The sequence below is a fragment of the Mugil cephalus genome, chromosome 11, assembly GCF_022458985.1.
Source record: "Mugil cephalus isolate CIBA_MC_2020 chromosome 11, CIBA_Mcephalus_1.1, whole genome shotgun sequence".
In the NCBI taxonomy this organism is placed as follows: Eukaryota; Metazoa; Chordata; class Actinopteri; order Mugiliformes; family Mugilidae; genus Mugil; species Mugil cephalus.
In genome coordinates, this window is record NC_061780.1 from 16,771,921 (window position 1) to 16,786,493 (window position 14,573).

General features: G+C 40.8%; 1 protein-coding gene across 1 annotated transcript; it reads right to left on the reverse strand.

The window, feature by feature from the left end:
* Nucleotides 1-1,354: 1,354 nt before the first annotated feature.
* On the reverse strand, nucleotides 1,355-4,128 carry cmtm8b (CKLF-like MARVEL transmembrane domain containing 8b; the record flags this gene model as incomplete). Its single annotated transcript, XM_047598219.1, has 4 exons — nucleotides 1,355-1,859; nucleotides 2,441-2,560; nucleotides 2,645-2,818; nucleotides 3,973-4,128. Coding segments are annotated over 4 exons (537 nt in total), but the record flags the coding sequence as incomplete, so codon positions are not given.
* Between the last annotated feature and the right edge of the window lie 10,445 nt (nucleotides 4,129-14,573).

The window sequence follows — 14,573 nt, forward strand, 5'->3', positions numbered from 1 at the left end:
CTCATGCCAAAGTTCATGTATGTGCACGTCTTGTGCAAGACACTGAGCCCAAAGAAGAAGAAGAAGAAGAAGAAGAAGAAGAAGAAGAAGAAGAAGAAGAAGAAGATTGAGCCACAGCAGCCACTGATGTTAACATTATCCAGTGTTTTGCTCGTGTGTGTCTTTGCTCTTTGATGGTTTTTGTTTTTCTCTTCTTACTCTGCCTTCCAGATAGAAAGAGATGAAATCATTTCATCAATGCTGAAAATAAAATGAGCACTAAACAGCCTCAGAGGTCAAAAATCGAGTGACAGTGGTGGATGGAAGGCGTATAAACTACAGTGTCAAATCCACCAGCAAGAGTTAGCTACTGCCTAAACCTGTGAAACTACATCTCACTTCTCAAATGCCATTTCGTCATCACCATCACACGTATTGAATAATTTACAGGACACAAACCACACACGCTGACACCCTTACGGCATATTTTGTTTCCAAAACCACCTTTGAGACTCCCCTTCACACACCGACTAGCCAGCCGTGTAAGTGTGAGGAAGTAAATCAGTCAACCTTGACACTGCAGTTTCTGTCAATTTCCATATACTTATTCATTGACAGTGGTAAGAGCCATTAAATCAGTAGCTATCATAGTTAAAATATTTCTTAAATGGGATTCTTTATTTTACCCGTTCTCTGTCATTTGCAGACCCTGTAATAAATGTGTCATGACGTGTAGCTTTCACACTAATGTGTCTGTAATGTGGGGGTTCCTGGATGAGCTCATCTGCTAAATAAAATTTATATTTTTAGTTTAATATGTGAGAAGAGAATAGCATGAATAAGGGCAAAATTAAAAATGTATAGAAGTTAGAAACTTTGTAAAAATTTGTCAAGATCAACCTGGTTCCACACTTAATCATTATAATAATATATATGTTTTAGTCACGCGATTCTTACATTAGCGTGTTATTCTTGGATGTCACAGGAAGCATCTACTTTAATTAGGACTGAAACTTTGGGTAAAGTCTTTCTTTTTCAGAAGGTGACCCACAGGTTCTGCTACGCACCCTTTTATGTTTGTTGCAGTTAGTTAATACTCATGGTTATCCTTTAAATACTGGTTGCAATCTTATAGAGCTCCAACTTCAGCTTCTACCTGATCCACCTGGATGCTTGCTTCCCTGGGATCAAGACAACAGTACACTGGACTATAATGTACATGCGACAAAACAACGGTGCCATTAAGAAATAACTGGGGCCACATAAATCCACTGCATCTTACTTCTTTTATGGAGAATTGTGTCTAGAATCCAAGTCACATATATCATGAGTAATGCTAATGGTAAAGGATCGCGAAGCATGACAAAAGGCCGTGTGATTTCTATTCATGCTTGTCTTTAATGGTTAAAGAAAAAACATGTTCAATACAAGATAAATTTTTGCACCATGTGACCTCCTATTTTTTCCCCTCTTGGGGCCTTCGTACAAAATCTATACAACAAAATAATAATAAAAGAAGAAATAATAAAACGTTTTGCATTCAATACTTGCATTGTGTGTCTTACTTGTTTTATTGTTAGTTTACAGACAGTTACTTGGTGCAAAGATGACAAGCTGCACTTGTTTTGTAAGTGTGACACCAGCGTGTACTGTGTGTCGCGTCAAATGGGATCTATACTTTACCTATGTACATTTTTTGTTTTAACAATTTATTTTCCACCTCATCCTGACTTATACTTGTTATGTGTTCCACTTCTGACACATGAAGAAGTCTGAACGACGCCTAAATTAGACTACTGCTCTTCTTCCGCGGTCTTCCAGGCACGGTAGCTCAGGTAGCTGCTTCCTGCATAGCACAGAGTGGTCAGAGATGCAAAGAACTGGGAAGAGAGGAAGAAGGATCAAAGAGAAGAAATGAGGGAGAGGGAAAAAAGAAAGTTAAAATCTTGTAAGCAAGTTTATCCAAGTCAAAGCACTTCTGGAATTTGCATTTACACATATATGCAGCATGCATGACGTTCTATGTTCATGCATCATTACATATATTGTTAAATTGCTTCAGATGCTATTTATTCATTTAAGTTTACATGTTGTAAATGCTCCCTTCTGTAGGACTATACACACACACTCATCAAACCCAACATAAAACCCCCAGAGCAACATGTAGGCGATTCTGGCAAAGAAACACCTTTTAACGGGAAGCAACCCAGCAAGTACAGACACCATGCAGCAGGCCTATGGCAGACTTTGTGTACTTGCACTTTAGGGAATGCGAATTCCAAACAACAACACTGAGGACGGTTTTATAGAACTACGGGACCTTGACTCAGTAAACTGCACACGTAGCCTAACGCCTTGAACTTGATGTTCTCTGTGGCAGGTACAGTCCTTTAACTCAAAGAAGCCACCTGCACTGAGCTCACATATTCCCCTGAACGGATCAGACACTGAGCGCTCTTACTGCAGAACCTGCCCAGCAGTTGTAGTTGTGTCGCCCCCTGATGGCCTGGTTGACGGAGAGCGCGTCCACCACCGCTGTCACCAGATACAAGGCAGTCGCACTACAGTCAAAACACAGCGACTAAAAGAGACGAAGACACAAACAGTAAATCGCAGATGACACAGAGTTTTCGGCTTGTTAGCTTTACTGGTGTGAGTGCGTTACCACAGTTGTCCAGGGGATCTGTGTTATCCTGTTGTGGGCTCCAGTGAGGTAAATTAAAAAGAGGCAAACTGTGAGGACCCAGAACGAGATGGCCACAAACATCACCCAGCAGAGAGCAGACAGATGAAAATAATCTGTGCCTCCAACCAAGATCCACACTAACATACCACACACCTGGGAGGGGAGAAAAGAGGTCAAAGTTCAAATGCCCCACTGTATCTTTTAAAGGCATGATAAGGAGGAACCTCAAAATCCCACAAAACACACCACAACACAAAGTTTTTTCATGTAATTTTAAAAAAAAATAATTTTTCTTATATTTCCGTTGAGTAATATTTAAACTGATTGCACCCAACTTTTTCCCATGAATTAAAGGCATGGGTGGCTGAATTAAGCTGTAGCAGTGGGTGAGTGACCAAATCTCTTTCCTCCCGGCGCTATTCTAAACCCCACCCTTCCTTTTTCACAACAAAAGATTCCTTCTGGATGTTTCATATCACAGGAAGAAAACATTTTTGTGTGAAACATGACTGTGAGCGGGGTGGGTTTCTTTTACGGTAAAAGCACTAAGTAAGTAACGATTTTTCAGGTTCACAGTCATCCAGAGGTAAAAAATCAGTTTCCATATTTTATTCATTATTTATTTTATTATATTTTATTTTTTTTTATCATCTTGTTTATCTATGATTACAAGTTCTGCAGATAATATATGTCGTAGTATACAGTACACAGTTTTTTTGAGGATGACACTTTTTAATAACTTGTTCCAGTGGTTTTTAAACCAGATTGATTCGACTGCGTGGCAGCCAGCCAGGATGTATTTAGAGAAAGACTGTCCTGACTTTTCTTCCTTCAGCTGATTTGAAAAGGAAGAGAGACAATGAGGGAGGGAAAAGAGGAAGAGTTGATTTACTTTGGGTTCTGGTTAACTTCCTAATTTCATAGAAACACTCTTCTTGGCTTTTCTCAGACTTGGATCTTGAACATCTCATATTTTCTTTACAGTTTACATCTTTCATTCATTTCAAATCAGGCAAAAATAAGTTTGGTACGGTCACATCTGTGTTTAAATGAGGCCTTATAATATAAACTGGAATGAAGCAGTCGTAGCGGTTTGTTTCGGCATTTGTCAGGCACATGCACGCTTCTAACAACTTTACACAACTTTATATCTCTATTATATCACTTTTAAGTATCATACTTACTGCCACTTCAAGACAGTAGTTACTGAATCTACAATCAGTGGCTCTGATAGTAACTTGAGAGCTGAATTTTAGAGTTACATCCCATCAGTCTTCAAACATCATAAAATCAGAAGTCACACTCACTATCTCAGCCAGGAGAAGTATTCCTTTGCCAGTCGTGGTGAAATGCTGGTCGAAGGCCAATGTGGAGGTTGAGGTGTTGTAGTCTGGCACCGTGGGACTCCTGCGGGCCGTCGCCACAGCAGGTCTCTCCATGATGCACTGATGCAGGAAGCCTGTGCGCGTTCACTGATGTTGTCGCCGGAGCAGAGGAAGTTGTGTTCCTGTCCCGGAATCCAACAAGGACACACATCTACCAGACAAACGTCTGAGTGTCTCATTCGGTTTAACTTAGAAATCACAAGTGAAGAAAGCTACTTTGAAAAAAAGATAATACTATGTTAGATAAATAACTATTTTTTTATTATTATTATTATTATTTTGTGACCATAGGAAATGCTGTAGGATGCTGCATTAGATACTGAGGTGACCATAAATAGGAAAGAAATGGAGAGACAGTTCCTTCAGAGGTTTTCCATTTTCTGAAATCTGCTGCAGGACGCACTGTTAAATGAAGAAGAGAAGGTGTTATGTCTGTGAGATGGACCAACAAACCACAAACCACTAAACCTGAATAGATCAGGAGGAAGAAAGAAAGCATCTTCTTCAGAGTTCCTTCCATCAGTTCCACAGGAATCAAACCGATGCGTTTAAAGATTCCCTCCACATCTCTAATTTCTCAACAATCTATTAACAGTATGTGTACTTGAGGGTTTGTGCATTAATTCAATTCAATTCAATTTCATTTACATAGCGTCAAGAACAATACAAATTGTCTTGAGGTGCTTTACAAAAACCAGCCTGAAACCCCCACAGCAAGCCTGAAGGCGATGGTATCAAAGAAAAACTAACCTTTTAACAAGAAGAAACCTTGAGCAGAACCCAGCTCATAACTGAAGGACCCATGTTCTACCATAGCCGGGTAGAAACAGAGAAGATAGAGATGAAACAAGTGTAGGAGAAACCAGACAAACAAACTTCTGTCACAGATACATACATCGGGCTGAAAGAAACACATAGAACCTAGTAATACATGATCTTATGTGAGAGTTTGAGAGTACACCTCTATAAGCAGCTCCAAACTAGTTTTAAGTGTCACAAAATACGATGCAGTGATATGTATGTAGTCAGATTTAAGGTGAGCTCAGAGACACTTTTCATCTCTGTTAAAGGTCATAATCACAGTGGAGAAGAAGTGTTGTAGCTGCATTTGTTAAAGTTTGATCTCTAAGAGAGACGAAAGGTTCCTGGTGGAATTAAAACCCTCGATTCTGTATTAAGTGTTTCTCTGCTGCAGTGCAGTAAGTGAAACAATGAATAGCTTTCACCACGGGGGGGCAGTAGTTACACATGGATGGGGACTTGAGAGGAAACAGGCAGGGCAGAGGGACAAAAGACACAAGGTTAAGGCCGAAGAAGACGCACTGTCAGCAAGGTGGGCGTGTAAATTCTTGTTTTCACTCATTTATTCTTTTTCTTGTTATTTTCATGCATAGGAAGCAACACAATTTCATTAACTGAATGTTTATTCCCCAAAGAAGGATGAGTGCCTTTGGCCCGCTTTGATTTAAGAAGAAACTTGGATACATGATTGTCACAGAATAAATGTGCACAAATACATTCATAGGTAGCACTTCCCGTAGGAGGCAGTCTTGACGAGCTGGCTATAAATCATACAACTAATAACAACTCCTCACAAATGTTGCCTAAAATCAACAAAAAAAAGAGCGATTTATTGAATTGGATCCCAAGTTCCTCCTCAGCAACATCAGCTGCAGACAAATAGACCAATAATGTTCACATTAAGAGGCTTTGTGGTGTTTTGCTGCAGTCAATATCGTGCACCATGCACTATCTGACTGGATATTTCACACGCTTTGTCTTATGCTACTACGTCTTGACTACTTCTGCCCTGCTGGGCACATTCTGCTCTGTACAGCAATATATCCACCGCAGCGATCCATACTCTGTATTACTCTCTCTCTCTCTCTCTCTCTCTCTCTCTCTGTCTCTCATTCTCTCTCCATTACTTAAGCAATAGTCCTGCTTCTCTTGTATTCCTTGAACTAGCCAGTGACTGCATGTATTTAATATGGTAACTAAAGGCCAGCCAAAGGCTTTGTCTACATGTGAGTGACAACTGTCTACAGTCGGAGACATAAGTGTTTCCTTAAGACCTCTTAGCAATCTAAAAGTTAATTATCACAGTGGAACGTGGGGGGGTAATTTTACTTTCAATCAATTAATTAAGAATGGAAATACAATCTTAGTGGCATTTACGAACGTCAGCGTGCATTCTTAATTATTTCCCACTCAAGGTGTGTAACACTTTGGTGATCACAAGAAGTTACAATGGATTTCCATTTTATTGTAACCATAAATCACTGTGTTTATGGTTCGGTCTCCATTATATAGCCTATTGTAAAAGCAGTTTTGGTCCGGCGTTAACAACTGGAAGCTTCAGTAATCGTGAAGTGCATTTAAAGTCCTTATGTTAAGCTTTATAGCTAAAGAGGACTTTACAAATTGTGCTTCCAGCGGAGCATCTGTACTGAATGTATGAATAATGAATGCCACTGTCAATGTGCGCTCTTTAGAGTGGCCTCTCTCCTCGGCCAAGCACATGGGAAAACCGTGATTGATGACTTGGTCGATTGTAGCTGCTCTAAAGTTATCTCAGCGCTTTTGTACGCAAGGACTATCTCCCGAAACTTCCACCACACCCCAGGTTGTCTCATTGTCTTCCTGCTCCACCCATGACTCATTATATGAAACTGGCATTCATGACTGTTTACAAGTTGAGCGTGCTGTGAATTAGCTGGCTCAAATGGCATTTATTTGGATCTGGAAAGGTCCTATTACTATTGTTTAGTTAAGCTCTTTCGACGTTTGTGAAAAATTTGTTTGTGAACTTGAGGAAAAGCTTGTGACACCAGGGAGTCCAGCACCTACCAATGAATATGTAGGTATATTAGCAGGATCTTGCAAAATTAGCAGCAATAGAAAAGTCTTTTCTACTCATTGATAACCTTGCTTGCTTTGCTTTTAGATTCTATGAAGTGATAAAGATGAAAATCAGTCAGTGGAGTTGAATTCACTAAAATACCACAAAAGATTTAGAAGCATACAGGTGATTAATGGTTATTTCAGTGTTTTTGTAGTGTTTTTGTATCAAAAAGCCTAACAGAGCTAATGCTAGCTATATATATTGTGTTATGAAGACTGCATTGACTATCCGGCTATGAAGCTGGAAAGAAGCACCACAACATAAATGTGACGACAATGATTTTGCTGAATTGAATTGAATACCTGAATAGTTTTTGAATGGACGACAAGGGAGAAGCTTCACTTGCTCTTTTTTTTTATTCATTTGAATGATGCCAAAGAGCACCTGTCCCTACCAGCTTCTCACAGACAATCATAATAAAACGAAATCATAAAATAGAATGAGCAGAACAAGTTTCGCTCATTAGTTTTTGCAACAGACTTTTCTAGGAGCGTGGAGAAAAGGAGGGCCACTGCTGGAAGTGATCGAGCTATTATTTGGTCTCCCCCCCCCCGCCCTCCCCTGCGCGCATTCCCAGCGCTGTTCGCCATATTTACCCATCCCTCCTTCCCTCTAATTCTGTCGTCTCCTCCATGGATGTGTGTTTAGGCTCTGCTGCTGTGACACAAAGCCTCACCGTTCTACACACACGCTGCACCATTTACCGAAACTCTACATGCTAAGATGTGAATAACCTGAACTCCGCCTGAACCTCCCCATCCCCTCTGCACGTGCACACACACACACACACACACACACACACACACACACACACTAATAAATGTGCACTTGCCCAGATGCTGCACTGTAATTGGCCGCTGTGGCTTCCCGCTGTGGCAAAGATATTTTTAACGCACACACTTAAAGACACACACGCTAATCCTTTGCCTCTGCTACATCTGCCACATCCCCCAACAAATGTGCCTGTTACATACATGCACGCCTACACACACACACACACACACACACACACGTGCACAGACCACGCGCGCACGCACCCAGAGTAACCATAAAGGCCGCCCCTCCCTGTTTAACCACCGGTCCTGACATCAGTTCTAAATAAAATGTTGTGGTTATATTCACAGAAAAGCACAGCCACGCCCTCTGAGACGGAAACTGCCGCTGCTGTTTCTTTTTCCTCTTCAGCAGTGTTTTCCTTGGACTGTTTTCTTGGCTCTGTGGAAGGAAACTCTGGAGCTGTGTTTGGATCACGTGACAGTAAACATTATTTATAAAAGTTGAGGCAAATCATTTTGAAATTATCGTAAATGCGTATTTGTCATCCACCACTGTCATGAAAAGAAAAAGGAAAGACAAGAGTCCCCCAGTGCTCACACCCTGGGTTTTCATTTTCTGTTTACCGGGTTTGGCTAAAGTAAAGCGTGCCTTCGCAGTTCAATTCTTCAATAAATAATTGTGATGTGATGTGATGTGATGCTCAGCGTGCCCCCAGCTATTTGAGGCTGGAGCTCAGCACAAAATAATAAATGCACGGCCCTAATTAGAAAAATCCCTGAGAGGAAGCGATGGCTGCTTTTCACCTTTTCCACTCGGCGTTAATTACTTCTGAGACTTTAACTGCGTGATGTGATATTGTTTAAAATGGCTGAGCTTCACAGTTCTGTTCTTGGTAATGTTTGGATGAAAAGTCAGTTTTTTGTTTTTTTTTCCAAGATGCTGTTGTTACCTTTTTTTTATTCTGGTAGAGCTGATTTGGAATGAGAAATGAAATGTGATCATGTTAAATCGTCAGCTGGTTAAAGTGGATCATCACTGATAAAACCCTCTGTCTTTATCGTACTGTTTTTCCTATATATCATCATTATATCATTGTATTACAATCTAAAAAACAACAAAACAATGAAAAATATTTTTTTTTAAATAAAATTATCTGTGTTTCTGTTTTTTTTGTCAATAAAGTCAAACCATGAAACTTCTTCCCCTTCAGTACACACCCAAAAGTACTGAAGTGATTTCCACATTATAATGAGCACGGGGAAATATACAGTCACACTCCTAGCAGCTGGCAGCAGCTTATAATTGGTGGCTGTTTTCTGTTTGTATTTCACTCTTATGAAAGTCAGTATTTAAGTCATTTTTATTGGTGTAGCCAAGTGTCACAAATCACGTTTTGCCTCACATGCCTCTCCAGTCTGCTGCATGCGGCACCTGCTAGCTTTCATCCTGATATTGTTTTAAATTTTTTCCATGATTTTTGTAAAATCACAGACCACCTGAAAGCTTTTCTTCTCTGTCTTTCTTCTTCTTCTTATGCTTTTTTTATATATATTTAACAGAAGAAGTTGTTTTCTTCTCGGTTTAGGTCCGACATATCAGGCATATCGGGATGCTTTGTCCAGGTTGGCGGAGAAAAGCGGAGAGACCATCTCTTGAAGAGCATTTACTATCTACTGGCCTTGCTAGTTAAGAGAGACAGAGGGTGGATGGGAGGGAGGGTGGGGAGGTGAGGGGAGGGGAGTGGGTGAGGGAGAAAAGAGAGAGGGAGAAAGAGAGAGCGCGATGGATGTATCAAACAGCAGCCCCCTGCTGAGTGGGGAATGGAAAAGCTGCTGGCACCAACATGAATATTTCAGCAGATAGCTACAGCTCTCTGTACCCCTCTCCCTCTCTCCCCCTCTCTATCTCTCCCTCTCTCTCTCTCTCTCTCTCTCTGTCTGTCTGTCAGTCTCTCGCTCTGTCTCTCACCTTTTCCGTCTTTCCACTTCCCTCCCTCTTAACCCTCCAAAACCCCCACCTCTCCCGCATCCCTCCTTTTACTCTCTCGTGGAGTGGACTGTGATAATGAAGGGAGTGATGGAGATGGAGAGACAGAAGACAGAGAGATGGACAAATGGACAGACAGGCAGACAGAAAGAGGGAGAGAGAGAGAGAGAGAGAGAGGGAGAGAGAGAGAGAGAGAGAGAGAGAGAGAGAGACTGAATTTGGACTGGATTCTGGGTAGCTGAGAAAATGGCTCCTGAATGTAAATCTGGGAAGGCGGCAGCAGCAGCAGTGAGTGTTGCCTCAACTTGGCTGCTTCCCCAGCCCCCGCCACTCGACACTTGTGATGGTTTGGCCCGGGGTAGTTAGACAATAAAACAGAAAAAAAAAAAGGTACAAAACAAATATCAGCAGGCAGAGAGTTTCTCTGGAGACCTAAATAGATTCTGCAGCTGCTATTTTTTTTCAATAATTTAAACTTCTTTTCTTATCGGCTGTTTATTTTTAGATTTTTTAGAATTTGCGTGTGTTTGGATTCATGTGTGAGTCGGTGTTCGTGTTGGGCTGATTATAGACACTCAAATCTGACCACTAACAAATCCCCTCACCTGTAATAATTCGCGTTTCTGATAATTGTATCCAGCTACAACGCGAGGTCTGGATGCACAGCAGACATTAAAGGTGAGCTGTTGCCTGCAGGTGCAGTCTGGGTGATCTGAACTTCTTTTCTAGGGTAAGAAAATGAAATAAAAATAAAGTGCTGTTGCAAATTTGTCTAGAAATTGTACGCTTTCAGGCTGACTAAGACAAGTCGCTAGAGATTGGGAAATTCATTTGAATATTATTCCGACTTGATCTGTGTAGCATCGTCTAGTTCGTATTTTTGGAATCATACCCAAAATAAACAAAACCCTCGGGTTACTAGGAGTTTGGCATCAGTAAATTTGAGAACAGGGAATTAAGTGCTTCTCATTCATTCTTTTTTCTTTTTTTTTTTTAAACAAAAAAAATCTCTTACTATTGAATCTCTCAGCTTGATGAGGGAAGTCCCCTACCTCAAAAACGGAAACAAATAGCTTGTTTTTAGGGACTTTCCCCACATTACCAGCAGAGAAGGCAGAAATGACCGACTTACTGATTATTTCTAGAACAGCCTATAAGAATGGCCTCTGGGAAGAATATTCATGTAATTATTTCACATAAGTCTTAGATACAGCCGTCTCATTAAGGGAAATCCCCTCCATGACCCTCCATATCTCGTGAATCTCCACTTTACCACCGTCTTTTCTCACCCTTACTCTCCTCTCACACCATATAGCTCCCCCCAGCCACAGAAGATATGATACATCTGTCTTCACGGTATATGCTGTAATCTTGTGTGTGCAATAACACTAAAAGAGTTTAGGAGACACAGCGCTGAAGAAAGCGTGATGCAACCAGAGCAGGAACTTCCCCGCTTGGAAAAGGAACTGTTGGAAGTCATCAGTACGTTGCCACCACAGGGACCACGGTCTAAATTAAGTCCCAGCGAAGTTATTCTGTACCTCTTGGAAAGTCGCTGTCCCTGTATTCAAATATACGGAACATTTCTGATTGTTAAAATACATGTAACTTTCCATTTCAGCCATTTTTACAAATCTGTTTCAACTCAAATTGAACCAGTTTGCTGCTAATGCTCATATCTTTTCCGGCACTGAATGACCACATTTTCAAGCAGCAAGTCAGTGAATCTCCTCCATTTTTATTGTTGGCGCAGTTTCGGCTGATGTCTCTTTATCGCTGTCGTAAAATCTAAGACTTTATACTTTCTGGGCTGGAGAAGATCTGGTCGCTGTATAGCTAGCTACTGTATCAGCAGACTAATTTATCTTTTCCTCTTTGGACCAAAGTCAGTCATCTTAACCTTTTAAGTTATCAGCCTCAAAATTTTGGAAGTATTTGAAGGAAAGGCAATAACAAATTAGTTCATAATAAATGATAAGTTCAGCTTCAACCTAAAGCAAACATTTACTGTTTATTCTCTAAGGTTTGTTCTGAATGTGCCACAGTCTGACAGACACTGAGGACAAATATGCAGTATACAATGATGATGCCATCCAAAGAAGAGTTATTATGAGATTATGACAGTGAAAGGATTGTCAGTCCAGTCTGAAAATGTGCAATCTGCAATCCGGTGATTGTGTTTTATGAAATTCTCAATCAACAATAAGGATATTTGAACACCTTACGTCTCTGTCTGTCTGCTTATTTTTAACACGCAACGACATAAAGGCAAAAGGGCTTCAAATTTCAACGGCAGAGTAGTCTTTCCGTGGCTGTGCCGGTCTTATTTTAGATCGAATCGCGCCAGTTTTAATGAACATCATTCAGACAGTTCTTGCCTGTGTTCCCAGTGAGGTTCTCTGATTCATAGTTAATAACATGTTGCGTTTGCATCATGCAAAATGAAAAGGCCTGCGTCGCTGCTCAGCAAAAAAAAAAAAAAAAAAAAAAAAAAAACTCAAAGGAGACCATGGATGCTCTGTGAAACTCACACACAGTTTAAATAATTAGTGCAAAGGCAGTAATTAAGTTTTGATAGAAACTGCTCCAAAATCTAGAGGGAATGACAACAAATGGTGAAACTTGTTATAAGCAGGAATAAACTGTTGAAGATATATAGCTTCAGATAGTATCACAATATCAGCTTCCTTATCCTGTAGACACTGCCTATAGCTCCAGAGTTATAGATCTGCAGTTGACCCTGACCTGGGAGCTAAAAGCATTAGCCACGTTCTGAGTGCGGACTGTGTGGGGAGCGATGGGCCACTGGCTGGTTAGTTTTCCATCTGCAGATATGCCTGTCATCATACAGGCCCAAGTGCTTGCCCCCAGGCCAAGATATGGACCAATGGTGAACTCTGATAGTGCTAAATGAGTATGTGTGTGTGTGTGTGGCTGTGTGCGTGCTACAAAAGATAAGAGTTCAGGTGTGTCTGTTTAGCTGGAAAGCATGGCTCTGTGGCTGTGTCCGTGCTTGCGCGCATATGGGTGCATGTATGCGTGTGTGTCTAATAGTCTGCTTAGTGTTTCATGGTGGCAAATCGTTGGTTATGTCTCATCTCACACGCCGCTGGACAGCCTGGTCTGCACTAGACTGATAACACACTCATGCCCGCACACAACAAAGTCTCACACACCCTAAGCGGCACCTTTCTCTCAAACACACACACACACACACACACACACACACACACACACACACACCTAGCTCACACACAACCTTTCTACCCGAGCTTGACTTTACAGGCCGGTAAATACTGCAGCCTGTTGCGTATCAGTCAGTCTATTTGTCTGGTTGTGTATTTACTGGCCAGGCTGCCAAGGTTAGTATTGTTAGTAAAAGCTTCTCCTTCAGTGAAGCCCTGTGCTGCTGCAGTGTTCAAAGGCTAAAACAGCTTACCTGCCTTAATCCAATGAAAGCAGTTATTTTATTCCCAAAACATCCTGCACATTGAATGGACAAAAACATAAACAGGCATTACAACAACACGCACGTTTTCCTCAGTACATCATCATATGTAGCATATGTTTCCAGAAACTTTTTAAGAGTTGCGCAAAACATCACAAATATCTTACAAAAAAGAAACACAGACACTAAGAACCATGGTACACAATATGCTCTTATCTCTTATAGAGCATAAGTACTGATTTCATTCACACGGTGTGGACATGTATGTGTCACATCAATAATACTCATTTTACATAGTATGTAGCAAAGTACTACAATTTCACAAGTGTGCATACAATGAGAAACACATAGAAGACAAGACACACATCAGTAGTTATTCAATCAACTCAACTGACACAGGACTGAGCTGGTGCGACATGAACGTGACCCACTAGTGTTCAGGGCGGAGTACCCGCAGAGAACCCACACAGACAGAGGGAGAACATGCAGTTCATGTAGAACTGATGAAGTGAGTTGGATGAGTGGTGAAACTTTGATTTTAGCTTGGTGCTATTTACACATCTGATTAGATGCCAAACTGCATTTCATTGTGTATGTACCCATACTATAAGCAATGACAATAATCTACTCTAATCTAATCTAATCTAATCTAATCTACATCTGTGTTTGTATTGGTTGAATCTTGTCTACATCTTTAGCATCCATAAGTTTAGCCTAAGTTTGAAAATATGGGGGGACTTTTAGCGTTTTCATTCTTGCTTGAAAGATGAACAAGCCTCCGGTGACTAGGTGGCAGCAGTGCTCAAACTAATCAACAAACTGCCTGTTCAAATCATTAGAAGAAGTACACTGTGACAGCCCATTAAAACGCGTTACTCCGAATAATATCGGACTTTTTCTTATGTAGTTAAGATACCAAGATAATGCGATTGGAAATCGCTTTTCCCCAGCATGTATGCGACTTAATTTGAGTTAAACTAGACATCGCGTGTGCGCATGCTCCACAACTGTTGCGCCGGCGTATGACCCCGGAACAATCCAAACATCCAAGAAAACCTGCCGCAGAAGAAGAACGTAAATAAAGCCTGTTGAAGAAAATAGAGTTTTGCGCGTACCTCGATGAAGCTGTGCATGTAAACGAACTGATTGGCTGTAGAAGGCTAGCGGAGGAAGAGGAGCAGAAAGGAGGAGATGGAGAAGTTTCTAATAGGAGGCAGGAAAAGAAAATGAAGGTAACTCACATAAAAAGACAAGAAACTATGAGTGCCTGCAACAATTTAAAATTTAAGTTATTACAGATGTTGTCTCAGCTCATATTATTGACTCTATTTGAGTAATCATGTGATTGTATGCAGAATGCTGGCACCAGCAACTCATACAATGGTTTTTACAGATAAATAATTAAAT